The sequence below is a fragment of the Acanthisitta chloris genome, unplaced genomic scaffold (genome assembly GCF_000695815.1).
Source record: "Acanthisitta chloris isolate BGI_N310 unplaced genomic scaffold, ASM69581v1 scaffold12727, whole genome shotgun sequence".
Taxonomy (NCBI): Eukaryota; Metazoa; Chordata; class Aves; order Passeriformes; family Acanthisittidae; genus Acanthisitta; species Acanthisitta chloris.
Window position 1 is genome coordinate 47,940 of NW_008682117.1, and position 19,206 is coordinate 67,145.

A 19,206-nucleotide genomic window follows, 5' to 3' on the forward strand; every position below is an offset into this window, starting at 1 on the left:
CCACTTCACATCTGTTCATTGTGTATAGACCTGGAGGCGACCAACCACACAACTTTGATCATCCAGCAGAAGCTGGCTGGTATCTGAAGAGCACGACAGGATTGTCTTCATTGCTTTACTCTCAAACATGTTATGAAAAGAAGAACTTCAATAAAAGTTTGTATGGAAAAAAACAACCCCATCTTGAAGTTGTAATGCCATTCAAATGCTCTTGAAGGAATAAGACAAACTGGCTGACATATACTCCACTTACAACCACACAACTCCTTTAAAAGCTTCCAGGGCCTGTCACTCTCTATTGAGGGGGTCATATCCAATACAGTCCGAGAAAAGAAAGAGTTTGAAAAAAGATTGTTCAACTATTTGCCCAGAAAATGTAGACAAAGCTTTTGTTTTTAAGTTAAGGTCAAAAATACTATTTATGTACATAGAAGAGGAAAAATCAAATAGTCCTGCTTGTGCCACTTCAGTAGTCACAAATCCCCATTTATGTGACAAGCTCCTGTAAAAATGTTTTGAGCTCCACATTCATGGTCACAGACCCATCTGCAACCAGTCAGTAAATGATTGTACTTCTGCGTTTTTCACATTCACCAATTCCACCAACCTGCATTCCTTGCAATCCCAAACAAACTCAACATTAGGTAACGCTTAACTGCATACTGGCACTTTCAACAAATAAGCTGTTAATCATCAAATACTGAACATGAAATATCCCTTAGCAAGGATTTGAGGATTATCTCATCTAATTAGATATAAGCATGTTTTCTAATCTGTGGGTTTAAGCCAAATCCCAATAAAAAGATTTCCATTGATTTACACTGAGTTTTGGATCAAGCACTGGGAGAACTTGATTTTGCAATTCAAAGAGAAAGAGACCTTAAAAAAATGTGTAATTAAATAATGAAAAAAAAAGCGGTTAAGTGAGTTAAATCATCTGGCACAGAAATGGCCTGGACAACCCATATCCCTGCTAGGGTAGAGTCTTGATAAAGACACTGCTGAGACTTTCTTTGATGTCATGCACGTGTAACAATCGATCCGACTGCTGGTCTTCAGGTGCCTACAAGCAGAATTTATTCTAGTAGACACACTAGAACACATTTTATTGTTTGTTTGTATAACTGCCAGCCTCGTGCAAAGACTTTATAAACAGGGATGAAGATAAATTATCAAAGTGCAAGTACAGCTACTGAAAATTGTGAAAGATTTCAACCCATAACCCTGCACTGAAATTGCATAAGCCTAGCCCATCTTAAACAGTTTATTATATAACTGTTAACTGATCTTTCTAAGTTACCTGTTTATTTTGCTTTTAAATCATTCTACCAATGAAGTCTTTGCTTCAGCTCTTGGCTAGTTATTCCACTGACTACCAGGAATCACTGTTAGCATGCTTTCAAATTTATATTCCTCCACCTCATTACTTAAGGATGAGAAATCATTCTGCCACTTTGTCTCACCAGAAACCATTCTCTCCTCCTGTGTGTATTCACATCCTTGAAATACTACAGAGTAGTTGTCATCTCCCCTCTCAGAGGTCTCCTTTTCCCTGCAAGCTATGAAGCTTTACTTCTGTCACAGTGCTCTTCCAGGTGAGTAACCCTTTCATCTCAGACCATTCATAATTCTTCTTGTTTCTCTTTTAAATTCTCTGCAGTCTGTAACATTTTCTGAGTGATGAGATGCCCAGCTCCAAACAAGGGGCTACATACTGGCACTATACAAAGAAAAGCTATTTCCTTTGGTCGACTGCAGTGGGATGTCTTTTGCCCTGAGTCACACTGGGTTTGTGCAGGGAGAAAGTTAATTTCACACATCATATCCATATCCCACTGTTCATGAAACTGAAGATAACCAAAAATGTGAAGTAAGTCTAATAAAAATTATTACATGCTTTTTGATAATTTGCTGCATTGTACAAGAGCTAGTTATTCCAAGGATATGACTATTTAAAAATTGTTCAATTACACATGAAACGAATTATCACCACATTTCCATGAGAGAAAACGTATTAATGTTCAATTGAGCCTGAACCAGTAGTGGAATAGGTGAGAATAAACTGCCGGATAGCATTACTGAAGGTTCAAAATGGCATTTTAATGAATTAAGTACAGATTAATTTGTATATGAAATCACCACAATGGCCTATTTGGGTTCCACTCAAGTTATATTTCAGGAATAACTGCACACTACTGGATTGCTTGTTCATTACCAGTCAAGTCTGTGCTGGCCCAGGACCAAAGTAGGGTCCTTACATGACACAGCTATCTGCTGCTGATAGGAATGGCTATTTAAATGCAACTAGTAGTTGCTATTAAGTTTAAATATAAGCCACAAGCACTTCCCTTCTCATTTCATTTTCCAGACCATCATTATTTGCTTGTTACAGTATCCACAAAGTAGTAATTAGCTGAGTGGTTCAAAGAGTATTAAAAGAGCTATCTCATGCATGGGGCCTGATTCTTCCCACTTGAACACTTGTGCAGAATGGAACCGTGTCAGCTGAGGTCTGTTCTAAAACTAGTGTACCAGGTGTCCAGGTTCAGTGAATGCAATATATTCACTTACACCCACCACACATGCACACACCTCTGCTCCAATTATTATCACATTGTCTGACTGGCAGGACTGAGTTGAAAACCCAAAGCTGGAGAATGGCAGCTCCACTGAAGCTTTCCTGGAGGATTTTTGTCTACCATCTCTCATTAATGGGATTAAGAAACCCAGTACTGTAAGATGTGTGCAGATAAAGCTCAAATCTGCACTATCAGCCATACAAACTATCTTACAATAAAGTGCATTGCTGATGAACACTACAACAGCAATTGCTGGAGCATGCAATTCTGTTATCCTCATGCTCCTGAGTTGCAGATCAAATTACTGTAATAAAATCAAGAAGTTTTCATAGACTGTGCAGCCCTGATTCCATCTATTTTATATAGTTCCCTGGAATAAAGAAGGAAATAGTCAGAAATTCAACCTAGTAAAACTGTCAGATACAGAAAACCCCCAAAGGTGAAAGTAATTGCCAGATGCTCCATGTTCTCATTATATCTGTGCTGACAGTGTTTCAGTGCTCTTGCAGGCAACTGCACTGCACTTACACGTTGCCAAAGCTCTCTGCCTAGTGTCAAAGAGCATGCACCTAAGGCCAGGTCCTCAGCTGGTATAAAATGGCATTGCTCCAGGGGCTTCAGTGTCTGTTAACCAAGGCCCAAGTCCATATGACTTGGCTGCCAACATCATGGAAAAGCTCCTTTGTTCCTGAGCAGCTCATGTTTTTGATAGCTAATTAGGAACTATTTCACATTCAACAAAATATCTATTGACCACACTCCTCCTACAATTAGATCATTCAGGGTATTTCTCATGCCTATTCCTCTTTTTGAATGGGCTCATTTCTTCCTCCTCATTTGCTTCCCAGCTCTTCTCTGTGGATTGTTGTCTCCTCTACACATAAATTCAGTGTCTCTTGGAGCTCTCCCATTCATTTCAGGCCATTTCCCAGTCCTGTGATTGTTTCAGCTGTCTCATGTACTTATTTCCACCGTTCCCCCCTTTTTATGCTCTCACATTTTCACAAGTAAAATAGCAAATCAGTTCTTCATCCACTTCTAATATATACAATACTAAATTAACACAAAGATTGGAGATTCCAAAGGGAGCACCAGATTTCTTTTCTCAGGCTTTCTGTGGTCTTTGTACCATATTTTCATTGAGGAGGAGGAAAAGCAAGGAAGAGAAGACGTATAGAAGAAGCAGTAGAAAGCAAAAGCGACTGAAATTTCTCAATGAAATACAGACAAATTAATTTACGTTTAGGTGATGAAGTAACCATTAAATAGATTGCTCATTGGCCATATATTCAATTGTGGCATTAAATTCTTAGGCCTAGGTAGTGGTTTTGCACAGCCAGGTTTTTGGCAGTGTGGGACTACAGGGGTGACTTCTGTGAGAAGCTACTAGAAAATTCCCCATGTCCAGTAGAGCCAATGCCAGTGGCTCCAGGACAGACCTGCCACTGCAGCAAGGCCAAGCCAATCAGCACCAGAGCTGGGAATCCACTGCATCCCCGGGTGAAGACCATGGTGAAGCAGCTGTCCCCATGGAGGTTAACAGGGTGCAGAGATCCACCTTTGGCCCATGGAAGAGATCCATGCTGGAGCAGGTGGATGCTCCAAAGGTGCCTATGAATCTGTGGGAAGCTCATGCTGGAGCAGGCTCCTGGCAGGGACCTGTGGACCCATGGAGAGAGACCTGTGCCAGAGCAGGTTTTCTGTTAGGATTTGTGACCCTGTGGGGGACTCATGCTAGAGCAGGCCGTCCCTGAGGGACTGGCCTGCACCCTGTGGAGAGTGACCCATGCTGCCACAGTTCATGGAGAACTGTAGCTCATGGAAAGGACTCACATATGAGAAATTCATGGAGAGCTGTCTCCTGTGGGAGGGACCCTATGCTGGATCAGGGGAAGGACTCCTTTCCCTGAGAGCAGTGGCAGGAAACAATGTGTGATGAACTGACCATAACCCCTACTCCCCGTCTGCCTGTGTTGCTGGGGGAGAGAAGGTAGAGCTGGGAAGGAGGGATGGGTGGGAGAACATGTTTTTAAGGTCTGTTTTATTTTCTTATTATCCTGCTCTGATCCTGTTAGTAATAAAATCACTTAATTTCCCCAGGTTGAGTTTGTTTTGCCTGTGACAGTATTTGGTGAGTGATCCCTCCCTGCGGTTATCTCAACTCATGAACCTTTTGTTATATTTTCTCCCCCTGTCTGTTTGCAGAAGGGAGTGATAGAGCAGCTTTGGGGGGTGCCTGGCATCCAGCCAGGGTCAACCCACTACAACCTAGTAAGCAGACATGGTTGTGTGAATTCAACAAAACTAGGACATAGTACTTGCTCATAAATAAGGATAAAATCTCCAGTACTAAGACTAGTTATTTTACAACAATTGCATTGTGAACTGGTTTTTAGCTTTCCTTATCTCCTGAAAAGTTTTCACTGACATTTCTTCTGAGAAGAATAGTATAACTCATGCTGAAAATTCAAAGTCAAGACATATAAACAAAAGATACCTGGGATCCCAGTTCTCTTCACACACAGCTTTTTAGAAGATTAAACAACTACGGATAGATATTCCCATTTAACTAAGAAAAGAATCTGAATTACTGGATCCAACCTAATTTTCATTTTTACTCCAATAATTAAATGAAAATTTAAATAAAATACCTTATATATAGCATATTCTTTAGGCTAGTATACCAAAATATTAGAATCAAACACTTTCCCTTTTTTCCTCACTTAAAAGCAATAATATTCTACCCTTGACCAAAAAACCTCCAGATTTTGTACTCCATTAGGACCATTTATGTGAGTCATTAATTCTAAAAAAGGGAAAAAATAAGGTAACAGAGTCCTAGCAACAGTTAAAAAATACATAGTGCTTTTTGCCAACTCTGAATGCCCTTTAAAAAGTCCTATTTGCATATTTTCTCGTTTAGTGTTATAAACTGGAACAAATAAATAAATACATATATGAATTATTTTCCAATGGTCATGCAGAAAGAAAGAATGAATTAGGCCATGGTTTAAACACCAGATTAGATCTTAAAACATGGTGGATCTGCCATGAAGCCTCTTGGGCAACCTTGCACCAGTCACTGAATATAATTTTATTTTCTGCAGATAGGGTTGAAAAAAAGGAATACCAGCATGTAAGACCCGGGAGGAACTGCAACCATAAGATAGAAAGGCAGAAGAGCCAAGAATAAAATTCATGCTTTTAACTCACACCCATTTACTTTACAGACAAGATTCCCTCCTTGGATAAGCATAAGCACATAGTTCAAAATATAGGATGCCTCCAGAAACACTAGCACATTGGGATAGCACATTAAGAGAGAAGTCTATTAAATAAAACAAGCAACAATTTCTGAAGGAGAAATTCATACAGTCTTGCACTTTTCTAAACAGTTTTCTTTCATTCTCATAGCATTAAAATGTATAAAAATGATTATTTCCAAAACAGCATTACCATGAATTATCACCAGCCGTGTTGCCTAGCAACTGGAGTAATTTTTGAATAGTCAGCTATATAAACTAGTATCTGGAGTTTGTGCAAATGGGTGTTCATTTGAGGGTTTAAAACACATTCATCTTGGAAATCAGAGGCATATAATGTAGCGCTAATGTAAAACTGAAATTCTCTTAAAAACATAAAACGGTACTAACAATTACTGCAGCTTAGTAAAACCCTCCTCCTGTCGCAGATCTAAGCTCTATCATAATTGGACAGGGCAGGAGTTGACTTTCTTGCTCTTCCTTGGGCTTGCAAGTGCCCATTTTCCGTATTCTATGAAGATATTTGACATTCTCGTGGAGCAAATAATTCTTGCATGGTCTTTTGAAGGATTTGCTCATAACTCAAGAACAAAAGAAACTGGTGACATTAAATGGTAATGAAGTCAAATTAAAAATTTTATTTTTACATTACATATAGACCTGGATGAACTCACTGGTTCACACCACGACAGAATTATAACATACAGAGCTGGATTAACTCACTGGTTCACACCACGACAGAATGATGTGTCTACTAAGATTCAAAATAGGTCTGGACATAATAGTGACAAAGAGAAAACCCACTGAGATATTAGAGAGAGATTATAAGTACCTATATGAAAGATACAAACTCTCAGAAATCGCAGCCCAGTCACTCATTTGCTGCAAGTGCTTGTCCATTATAGGGATTCTTGTCCATTCTTCTAACCCATGTGGAATTTAATGTGAATGCAGGACAAGATCCCAAACCATATCAACCCATATTGTTTGATGACTAAAAATTTCTACATTGCTTTCTTATAGCTTCAGTAGACAAGTTCCTGCTAAAGCTCCTGAGAATTTCTACATTGCTTTCTTATAACTTCAGTAGACAAGTTCCTGCTAAAGCTAGTGTCAATCTGTGTTACTCTTCCCAAAGTGGGTGTGTATGGGAGGTGAGGTGCTCCCAATGGAGAGAGAAAGGTTTCAACTTAATGGTTTCCCAGGCTTAGCCTTATGGGTAACAAAAAAAAGCAACACGTGCTGAACAACAGCATGTGTTTTGCATAGAGACTGCAGGCAGAGAGACAAATTCATCCCTGGCACAAACACACAGACGACTGAAGGCAATGCAGGAGCATATGCTAATACTATAGCTATGAATCTGAACAAGCTTTCCCCTACAACTACTACCTGCAGAGATAAAGCTGGATACAGCATTGAAGGGAGTTTAAGAGCCTGCAGCCTCTCAGAGTTTAGACAACCAAATTTCTACAGTAAGAGAAAACCTGATGTCTATGAAATTGTGAGTTTCTGGGTTCCCAGGAAGCCATGCAGGGCCTACTGACAGGCTGCTATAAAATACTTACTGGTGGTTTAATAGCTCGGATAAAGAGAAGATGCTCCATTTTGTCTGCTGCTTTATGGAAATTTCCTGAGGCCACACACAATGTGCAGAGCTGTCACGTAAGAAAACACTTCCATTGTTTTCCTTTGGTCCCACTCAAAAAAGGCAATTAACAAAAATTTAATTTCATCTTTTATGATGAGAGAGAACACCTCTAAAGAAAGGGAAATTATCTCAGCTAGACAGACTAGTTGCATTGCTCTAAACAAGAGGTGCCACTGAACATAGATCAAATCTATCTGTGGGATACTCAGCCTCTTCTACAATGCAGCACATGCACCCCCACGTCTCCCTTCCTCTCTTCTCCACTGAGAAGCAGCACCCACCCGTATTGCTGAATCACTGAGCAAATTGTGTTCATCCAGCCACCAATAGTCTTATTCCCATTGCTCATGAAGAGATCACATATGGGAAAAAATGCTTTCTGGATTCTTCTCAGCAAGAAGAAGCTCCAAAATATGTCATTATGTTTTTCAAATTATATTGTTAAAGTCCACTTTAGAATCCGTGGCATTGCCTCTGGTTTACAAATGACCAACCACTTCTCTATAATATCTGTACTTATAGGAGTGAATTCAAGGGGAGATTGTGGCCTGAAGAGTGCTTTGATCTTCTTTCAGCAGTACAGGCACTTATGAGAAAGTATGCTGGCACCTCAGGCTGTGTAAGCTCAGCAGTGCCACAGCTGGGAATCACAGCAAAAAGACATTGGACATGCAGCAAGAAGCAGACATGTAGGGTAATGCTTTTCTCCCAGTCATTGCCAGGAAAGACAATTGTTATATTTGGTAACTATTCCTTGTATGTTTAGTTCTAGCCTAGGGAACATCATTAATGTAATTTTTCTATTCCTACAGTTCCAACAGGAAGGAAGACAAGAAGGAAGACAGGTTTTTGATAAACATAGTTTGAATTAAACTCTGTGAAGTGCAAAATTCAAGCTGTTTTCACACTATGACCAGGTTCATAATCCTATCAGAAATGAAATGCAGGAGTAGAGAAGTGGTGGGCCACTCACTTCAAGAAGGACATTGAGGTGCTGGAGCAAGTCCAGAGAAAGGCAATGAAGCTGGTAAAGGGTCTGGAGCACAAGTTCTCTGAGGAGCATCTGAATGAGCCGGGGGTGTTTAGATGGCCCAGGAGAGACCTTATCACTCTCTGAATGTGCCGGGGGTGTTCAGATGGCCCAGGAGAGACCTTATCACTCTCTACAACTACCTGAAAGGGGTTGTAGTAAGGAGAGGGATCAGCCTTGTCACTGTCAGCTGTGCTAGGGGTGGTTTAGGTTGGCTATTATGAGGAATTTCTTCACAGAAGGGGTGATGAGACATTGGAATGTGCTGCCCAGGGAGGTGGTGGAGTCACCATCCCTGGAGATGTTTAAGGAAAGACTGGATGTGGCACTTAGTGCCATGGTCTAGTTGATATAGTGGTGTTAGATCATAGGTTGGACTCAGTGATCTCAGAGGTCTTTTCCAACCTGATTGATTCTGTGATCCACAAAACATGTAACAAATGTTTATACATAGAAATTTGATTGGCCCTTAATTGAATTCTAGTCTGACTGAGCTCCTGGAACAGGGATATTTCCAGAAAGCATGTTTTAAATCCTGACTGCCAAATAAATTTTGAAAATAAAGGTTAGAAGAGAAATCAAATTATAACTAATCTCAATTAATTTTTATTTTCCAACATGAAAACAAAACCAAATAAGCAATCTTGAAAGAACATGAGAAAATAATCATGTTTGCAGCCTTTAAAATTATGAAAAAGGCAAAATATATGGACTGAAATACTGCTTTGTGAATGCCTTGGTTTGTTTTCCATGTCATCCTGTTGTTCCTAACTCCCAACGTCACATACATGTCCTTTGTGAATGGGGACAATCACTGGCAATTTGATTACAAGATGCTACTGTAAGCCATTCTCATGATGCTAGTTGCTCCTCCCTAGGCATTAGGCTAGAGAAAAGCAATACCGTCCACAAAATCAGAAACTTCTCAATAGGAAGGTAGTGTGACTATCTGGGTTGGCTAATGAATCCAAGCTTCCTTTAAGACCTGCACACATGACAAATGGGGTGAGGTAACTACGAAGAGAAATGAGTACAAAGTACACTCACTAGATGAGCAATTCCTTCCATTTCCCAGAAGCTACCTGAAGTAGCAAAGGACATGTCCAGTGTGACAAATAGCACCTGCTTCTTTTCTGCAAGTGAAAGGCTGACACTGAGATTTAAACCAAACAAAAATAAAATGCAAAGGAACTTAAGACCACAGAAAGAATCTCATGACAAATGTGCATACTCATTGTGACATATATTTCCAAGAAAGTAAATTCCACACAGCAAAATAATTCTATTAGCGCTGCATGCTTCTCTCCATGGAACAAATATGAAATGCTCTCACATGCTTTGAACCAAAAATCTCTGAACATTCCTAGAAAACAAAACACTAATGTGCTGAACTTGGAGCCTCAAGATCTTTCAGCCACTTGGATCCTATTTTAGCAGGCTTCTTCCTTTGAAACCTGTTTGTCAAATACAGTGTAGCTACCAGATGTAAGGTTAGATCAGGTGTCACTGAACCTCAGGCAGATTTTGCCATAGCTCAAGAGGTCTGCAATGAACCCAGCAGACTGTTTTCCTCCCTCCCCAGATGTGCCTCAGGCCCAGACAGGCAAGCATCCTCTCATTAGGTGCAACCCAGAATACCACTTACTTGTATGGGATGTGTTTGCTTCCATTGACAAGGGCGAGGATGACATTGCCCAGGGCTGGCAATGAGAGACAGAGACCAGAGCTTCCCTCACGGTTTTTGCTGAGCACTTTCACACAGCTACCCAGGTCAATAAGGTGCAAGCGGCTGCGACCTCCAGACACTGCCATAAACAAAGAAGTGAACAGTTAGTATGTGCCTCCAGAAGGAGCTTCCCTCGAGAGCAAAAGATTCACCGCAACTTGTGAAGAGGAAACAACCCAGAAACCTTCCCTAACTGACGTTAGCAGACAAAAACTGTTGGAGTACTGTTAATTCACTGTCAGCCTTTATTGTTGTACATTGCTGTCTACTCTATATTTGCTTAAAAATTGCTGAGGCTTTCAGTATTCACACGATGCAGGTTTTACTCTGTGACAGACACCAATGTGACTATATTTTTTAAAAATACAGCTCTATTAACCTGTACCTGAGTTGGCTCTATTTCCGTCTCTCTCTACTGTTCCTCTGTCCAGAAAACTACAGGCTGGGAATTGCTGCTTAGTGAGCAAGGATCCTTCTCTTATTTTTCCCATCCTGAATACTCTTATCTTAAGAACAACCTATGGCATCTGTGGGATGTTCAAGTTGGCTTTAAGTCTCTATACTTTTACATTATCATTTTGGTTTGCCATGCCGTGGGTGATGCGTTGTGAAGTAACTCCTCTGTTCTGAAAACAGTTTCTGTAAAATTGCAAATAGATCTTTATGTTTTTTTCTTGTCTACTCTCTATGAATACACTACTTCTACAGTGAAAAGATGCTACCATTGAAACACCAACATTAATAGACATGTGCTCTCTTTAAAAGCCTATAGTTCCTTATGAACCCAGGATGGGGACTAAGTAGAATTTACAGAAGTGCTTCTATCTCAGGACAATTTCCTTGTTGAGTTTTTGCATCTAGTCTTTAACTACTCCTCCCCATTCTCAAGAGTTGGTTTAGAAGCAATCTGTAGGAAAAGGCAATTTTATTTCTAGGATCTTAACTCAAAAGCTAAGAGCAATATTTGAGGGCACAACCATACCTTAAACAGCAGTGGAAATACTTCTACATCTGAGTTTACCTCTATGCAAATAAATTCACAGCTATTTTGACATAACATCTCAACTTACACCTTTGGTAAAAACAGTTAGCTCTGAGGGAGGCTGAGTTCACAAGCAAAGATGGCAATGGAAGCAACTACATGATGGGGATCTTAGAAACAATTTTTACAGATGAATTTAATTGCTTTGGAAATGCCTTGTCAACCACATGCATGTTTTTTCTATGGCCCTACATTCAGTAGCTGTGCTGCCATGCCATGGCATACAGGCATATTGGGGCCATAAGAGGTAGAAGAAAATAAGTTTACATAGAGATGTGAAGGAGACACATGTCTTCATCATATCTTCTGCATATTTACACACTTCTGCATATTGACAAAAAGGTGATACACAACCATATATTTTTTCAGATTTGTTCATAGAAAGAAAGTCATATGAAAATGTATATAAATATAGAAAACATACAGCTAGTAAAGGTATATGTAACTATTAGCTGTAATTTAAAACATGTTACCCTACACTGAAAAAATGAGGAGAGAAACTTCATTGTGCATGCACTGCAAAAGACAGGGTTCACTGCTTGGTCCTATGACCTGGCGTCTAGCATGACACAAAACTTTCTATAAAAAAAATAAAGGCTTTCTGTAGGATGTGTTATATGTAATTCTATAATTTTGTTTCAATTGTAGCTGATGACTAGTTACAATGAACAATAATAAAACTGCAAAGAGATCTTCATGATAAAAGAAAAAATAAAAAATTAATTAAGGGAAAAGGAGAAAGAAAAGAAGAAGCTTTTCTTTCAAAAAAGAAAAGCAAGCAGGGAGGAAAATGGAAATAGAAGAATGGAGAAGACAAAAGAAGACAGAATACTCTTTTCTGTGAAAGTGATCTATGCTATGGAATTTGAGAACAACATTCCAAAAATTTAGCCAGTATCTCTGTCAACAATTGTTAAAACACAGTGACTTCTGCTGCTATTAAGTCCCGTTAGTTCTTCAGCTACATCATGTATTAGGTAACACTGGACTTCTACGTATTCCTGTCATGAAGAAGTATACACACACACTATGGACTCCTGTACTCCCTCCAAAAAGTTAGTCTTCCTTGGGGAACTGTTCAGGCATCTGCGCCTCTGAACTGCCCATGGAGGACTTCTGTCTCCACTCTTAGAGTCCTCAAAACTCTTAAACTTAGGAGTCCCTGAGACCCCTAAGATTGGTACCCTCAGAAGGCTGAAATTACCTTTCTTGAGTATCTCCCAATCATTTCCTTAGAAAAACAAAAAAATGCATTTAGTTGCTACTGCAAATGATTGCAGGTGACTTTAGAAAAGCAAATGAAAGAAAACACTACATTTCAAATGCTCAGTCATAGTGTTTCTACATATATTCCTATTACACAGGTTGAGAAAAAGCAGAATAAGAAAAATTACTGGATCTTTCCTTTTTATTTAATTTACATGTCAAACTAACATATTTAGGATGGTAGATCAACTTGCTTGATCTGAAATGAAGTTATTTCCTAGGTAAGTTCACCACTAATGTGCCTGGGAATTATAGAGAAAAGAAGTGGAACATCCTAACACTTGTTTTTGTCTGTGGCCACAGAGAGTTTGCAGAGCTGACAGCTGAAAAATGACTGTGCCAGTTCTGCCACAATGTCATTTATTTCAATGGTGCTAAGCCTGCTTCATGACATTCCTGGTAATGAATCTAACAAGGAGGTAAGTACAGTACCAATACGTTATTCTAACCGTCATTTTTTACCAAAATCACACATTAGCCAGCCCCTTAATCTCTTATCCCTTAGAAGGTTTCTTTTTTTTTTTCTCCTCCTTCCTATCTTGTTTTAATCCTGTACAGGAATCTATATATCTGTACTATCTTCATGTTTCTTTTCTGAGAAGTCCTTCATTACAGCAGGAGACAGTGATAATCACTAGGCGCCCTTTCTGAGTAGCTGGAATTCCCCCCTCATTCAATTATCAGAGAGATCTGACCCTGCCTGGCTTGTAAGGCCACTCAGATATGGGAACTTGAAGACAGGAGGTGGTATGGCCACTAGACAAGAATATAACTAGAGGCAGTGTGCAAAGCATGTCATATTCTATCCAACAGGATCATGCCTTCTTTTTGTTATATTATAGCTATAGGAAAATAATATTTTCACTTTCATTAATTGCATTTGAAAATGCTAGAAAAGGACTGTATGTTCATGAACTGGCATGCAGTAAAAAGCATGGCGCATTAAATAATTGCAATAATTATTCCCACAAAATCAGCCATTTACTCCTATGAACCAGTCTGTTTGCGTATTCGCAGTCTTCCTCTCCACCGCAGGGTGGTTAATTAATAAACCTTTAGTTAATTGAGATTTCTGCCTGCCAATTCCACAGGGGTTATTACTTAAACACATGCAAACTGTATTTCCATTTAGAGCAACTTTCTGGTTTTCTCTCTTATAAGTACAGTCGATGCAAATTTTCTTCATTCGAACATTAGACATTGATACTGCAGTGGTGATCACCCACTGCACATCATAGCTTGCTATCTATTCCTTATTACAAATAACCTATGCAGAGCCAGGAGCTGAAACATGCTGTTTTTGCAGAACTGCTTAAGCCCACTAATTTAGAGAAACAGATGTCTCTGATGTCTTTCAAACAAACATTTTTTCCCTGTAAAAAATGATTATTTAAAAAAAGAATTTTAATGTGAGAGTTTTCATTTTCAGTGGGGGTGCTTCTTCAATTATACAAATCTTTCATCATTAGAACTTACTAAATAAACCTTCTCTGTATATCTCCAGTCATAAGCAATTTGGAAGATTTGAAACAGAAGACAAATAAGATTAAAAATATAAGTTGTGTGAGCCAAATGAAAGCTTTGAAAATTATAGAAACGTTTAAGTAGACATGGAAGTACCTTTTCCTCATTTACAAGTGGGACACAAGCCAGTGGAAGCATCTATGGCAAAGAGAGGGAGTAAATCTATCTGAAAAGCCCAGAGCCTTTACGAAGAGCCATGAGAGTTCTTCATGCACATGTAGTTGGGCCAGCAACTAAAATATCATTTATCTTCCAGAAAAGGTACAGTTATGGATTGCCAACAGCAGCTTCCCAGTTTCCATATTGTCAACATCAGCTTACACACACACTGTCCTATTTAGGTGCCAAAGAGGAATGGTTAACAGAAGGGTGGCAATGAATTCCCATCACCACAATTTTTTAATCCCTAGTCTCAACACTATCAGTAAAGATAATAGTAAAATCCAATTTGAAAAGCATTTTTTTGTTTGTTTCTTAGATACAGATGACCATGCAGTGCTGAGGAGTGCTAGTATCTCCACAACAGCAACTAAATCAACAAGTGATGGTAATAATCCCCCGTGGCTTTTAATGGCCTTTGGTGGGTCTTCACAAGGCATGTGGACAGTCTGCTGGTATGAATGGCCCCACTCCACACCGAATGAAGAACTCTGCTAATTTTCACTAAACAATATTGTTTAGAGGAACGTGTAAAGCCAGTCTCCAGGCAGGCTTGGAGGAGACAGAAAGGAGCAAGAGCACAGCTTACTTCCGCCTTTGCCACTCTTTTCCATGCGGTACTGGTAGATGTGCAGAGTGAAGAGCATGTGGGAGTTGCGATGATCCTCTTCGTCGCAGTCCCGCTGGCTGCTGCGGCGGGAAGCGATGGCAGCATCAAGGAAGAAGGCAGCCTTTTCTGCTGTAGGGGCACGGAGCTCACTCTGGTTCTGAAGCTGCAGTTAACACAAGGGAGAAATTACTTAAAAACTCCCACACAAGTCAACACCACCAGACAACTTTCCACAGTCAACACATACTGTGGATATGCTGCCTTCTTCTGGGACCAAAAAGGAGGAGCTGCCTGATGGAATGAGACCCTCCTGACACTGGCAGTGGCAATAACATGCCCTCCAGGAGCCCTGATGGTTAGAAGTGGGAAAAAAAAATGGAATACACATCAATCTGAAACTCAACAGTTGGTGGAGACTGGCAGTGGCAGGGCTATGTGTTACCCTTGAGAAAGTGTTAGAAGGGAGCCGTCCACAGATAAATGGTCCCAGATAAATCTGGAAAATAGCAGGACTGAAGCTTGTGTTCAGCCCCATGGCATACTGGAAGCAGCACAAAAGAGAAGCCTTTTCCTTGCCCCTTCATACCACAAGTTTACACACCTGCTCACAAACCAGGGCAATCCATTAAATGGAACAAGGCAGGCAATGTACATACTTTCACATCTGCTGGATCTCGATCCCAATCTCCACCCTGCTCTTAACCCTCCAAAGTGACAGACAGCATAGGAGGGCAGATATTATTAACCCCCCATAACATCAGGAATGCATGCATTTTTCATGTCACCTAAGATTAGTTTGTATGTGGAAGGGACACGTGGCTCTGCAATCTGATGGCTTTAGTTTTGGCAGTACACAGAGCTGGCCACAGCCCATAGGATAGACTTGTTTTGTCTGGCATAAAAACAGCAAGGAGCTCCCATTCTTGGGGTTTGTTCCCCTGCTATGTAATATAGCTAGAAGAAAGTTCTCCTAAAGACAGTATTTTTGTCTTCTCTTCGTGACCATTAATCAGTCTGAGGAGAGATAAAGCTAAGGCTGTGTGTGGGATGGGGTGACACAGCTGAAGGATAATGTATCTCAAGAAAGAGGGAGAGGGGCAGGAAGGAGTTAACAAGGCAAGCAGAAGGCAGGCCATTCTGTGGGCTGATCTCTCTAATGTAAGCAACAATAAAATGTGCATACTTGGAAAGGTCCAATGACAGACAGTATGACATATGGTGATCACTCATTTCCTATACACACTGCTGATTCTGCATATCTGTATGGCTATAATATAATATCCTCCCTTCATCTGAGGATTTTGAGAATTCAGGTGTAGGACACATGACTCCAGAATGCCACTATGTCTAGAAGACATTAAAAGGCTTTTTTCTTAAAATTTAATTCAGCATTTTACACTGCAGAGATACATAGATGTCTCATGGAGCTACCTTTTCTCCATTGATCTAAAATAATTCATTTTGTATATAGCTGTTCTGTCTGTATCTATATGAAAATAAGCAACAATAATGGCATATTTATTACTATTGCTATTGTGCTTAAATACCTTAGTAAAGAATTAAGCTCTAGGGGGACACTAGTTGTCACAGTTATGTAACACATGTAATGTAGTTATGCAAATCCAGATCTTAACTGACCCATCTATCACCCCAACAGGAACTCTGAAGACTCAGGTCTCTCATCTTATATTCACTAGACTGCACCCATACTGGATACCTGAGGGTGAGACCTCTTGTGATACTGTATTTCATAAAATACTAAAGTCAGGAGTTAAGTGAGAATGAGAACCCTAATTATTATTTAAAATCAAGACACAACTTTGCAGTCTTTAGGTAGAATAGAAAAAAAACGGAAAATATGATCTAAGTATGCCTAAAGAGCTAAAATGACAGAGGTAAAACACAAAATTTATTACTTGCTGTTTAAAATCTCACATTTCATTACTTGTGTGGATGTGAATCGATCTCGAGAGGCTTGGAGCTGGGGATAGGGTACATGACCCTGTAGGTCTGTTCCTCCCTCCCTCCATTCCCCATCCTTGGCTAGGCAGGGCTCTGCAGGTTTTCAGTGGAAACAGCCTTTGCCTTCCAGGTTGAAAGAAATTGAAAGGAGCTCCTGTATTCAAGCTCCATCATGCTGGTTTGCTCCCTCTTCATCTACTCATACAAAAATCAGATTTACTTCTTCACAGACAGCAAAATGAAAGAATAGGCCTTTTTTCCCCTCAAACCAAGAGAGGAGAAAAGATTAGAGCTGCTGAGAATTTCTCATGGTTACCCAGAAAATACATGAGCCATTTACTTATTCCTGCTAAACCTCCAGACCTGAGAAGTGTTTGAGTTATTCCTGACTTGCCCAGCTCAGGAATCTACTTCTTGGCAGAAATTAATAAGTAGTAATTAATGCTTCCTACAACATTGCTAATGCAAATGCTATAAATAATGTAGTTTATAAAGAAATAAACAGCCATATTAATGGCCTACAGCTATTTGTGCAGTACTGTAAATATTTTAGCTTGTTGTTTTACAAAAGAGAGATCACACTTTTTTTTTTTTAAAGAATGAGGTGAATTTTTGTTTGCACTGAATGTTTTCACATTTTATTGCAAACACAAACCCCTGCTCAATATCAGTTATACCAGAGGTACAAATATTTAGGCCAGGAGAGCAGATGGCCCTGCAGCTGCAGGTCATAAAGTTCTTGCATGTTTTAAAGTAAACACTTACAAGTCTATAAACTTTATGCTCTGGGTAGTTCTTGAATTTGAACGATCTCAATAGGTGAAGGGAAAAAAAAAGTCATGTTCCTTGTTTCAGTGTAAAATACCCTTGGATTCACCTGCATGCCACAAATGGGGTCTTCACAAAGGTAGACACCTGGGGACTGGCCATCTTGTAGGCTGCCTGTAGCCACTTCGGACAACAGGTCTCTCAGATTTTCTTCTTTTCCCCACACTTCCACTGCAGAAATTCGGACCGAGAAGCGGGCTCCTGTCTTTTCTTTGCGTTCATTAATCAACTTGAAGAGCCATGAGATGGCACAAGGAATTATGCCAAGGTTTTGCATGGAATCATCCTTCCCAATCATGGTGTATGACTTCCCTATCAGGAAAGGGGGAATGGAGAAAATATAACATCACTCCCAGGACCTTCACAGTCTTCTGCCAAGAAAGATTATCCTGCATAGTCTCATGAAAACAACTTCACTACAATGACAGTCAGCAAGAGGAAAAGATATGCATGCAGACAAATAGTACATGAAAAATGCAGATGAAATCTTGAACTGCTTTCAAAAATCATTACCTCATGCATTCCCCTGACATCTTGCATTCCCCAGACAGGGTGCTGCAGGCCTCTACCACACAACACTGCAGACTCTGATGTGGGTAAATTGTAGAGGGAATTGAGCAGAGAAGGAGTTCCATGGTCTCCAAAAATCCCTACTTAGATACTCTAAGTGTGCTATTCTGTCAATACCATTTTACTTCAAAGCACTTTATTACATTTCATATGCTGGAGTTGGGATTGACATGAACTCGGTCCCAAAATCATACAGATGTAACTTCATCCAGCAAAAAAACCACCACAGGTATATAGGATCATTTGGTGCAGAAGTGGGTCCACAACAAGAAATATTTTACCTGGATGAAAACTATTCCCTGGTCTGCTATTATTTGATTCTGCAGTTACAGCCCTGGCTTGCCTCTGCTGTAAAAGTTTGCTGATTAAGAACAGAGTACTATCTTACACTACTTTAGGTATCACTACATACAATGCTTTTAGATAAGTTTTCTAAATCTCCTAGATGTACAAGCCAAATTATAAAGGTATACATCCTTTCAGGCAAGTACTTGTGGCTTCTTTACTTTGTTTCATTTCTTATGTTGAATCTATGCGGAAAAAGATCAGCAAAGAAAATACTTCTATGTATGTGTCTGTGTCAAGGTCCAGGTATGTCCATGGTTTGTGGAATAGTGGCAGTGCAGTTAATGAAACAACTGCAGAGACTCAACTTGTGCTCCAGCAAAGCCCAAGCTAGGATACCTCTCTAAAAGACATGTAGCACTTGTGAGACACTGTTATCTGGTGGCTTTCTTTTCCATCTTATTTTCCATCTCGTATTTGGCAGGTCACAGCAGGTTAATATCTAAGACCTCATCCTAGAGTTACCCGTGTCTGGTCCAGAGGGCTTTCTGGTGTAACTGGGCTAGCAACCTGCTCCATTCATTGAACCAGAGTTGGTGGCATTGCAGCATTCAGTACTCTCCAGTTTTTGCTGCCTATAATTTGTGATAATCATGGCCTGATACAGCTTGATCTTCTTTACCACCTGAAAAACTGAATTATCCTTTTAAA

The 19,206-nt window shown here is 39.9% G+C and overlaps 1 protein-coding gene across 1 annotated transcript in view; it reads right to left on the reverse strand.

Annotated features, from left to right (window-relative positions):
* KIF26B (kinesin family member 26B) overlaps window positions 1-19,206 on the reverse strand; it is a gene marked incomplete at its 5' end in the record, with an annotated part of 102,890 nt that overhangs the window by 40,768 nt on the left and 42,916 nt on the right. The window contains 3 exons of the mRNA XM_009078381.1: window positions 10,169-10,328; window positions 14,830-15,013; window positions 17,690-17,952. Coding sequence (XP_009076629.1) covers window positions 10,169-10,328; window positions 14,830-15,013; window positions 17,690-17,952 — 607 coding nt within the window. The remainder of the gene's footprint in view (window positions 1-10,168; window positions 10,329-14,829; window positions 15,014-17,689; window positions 17,953-19,206) is intronic.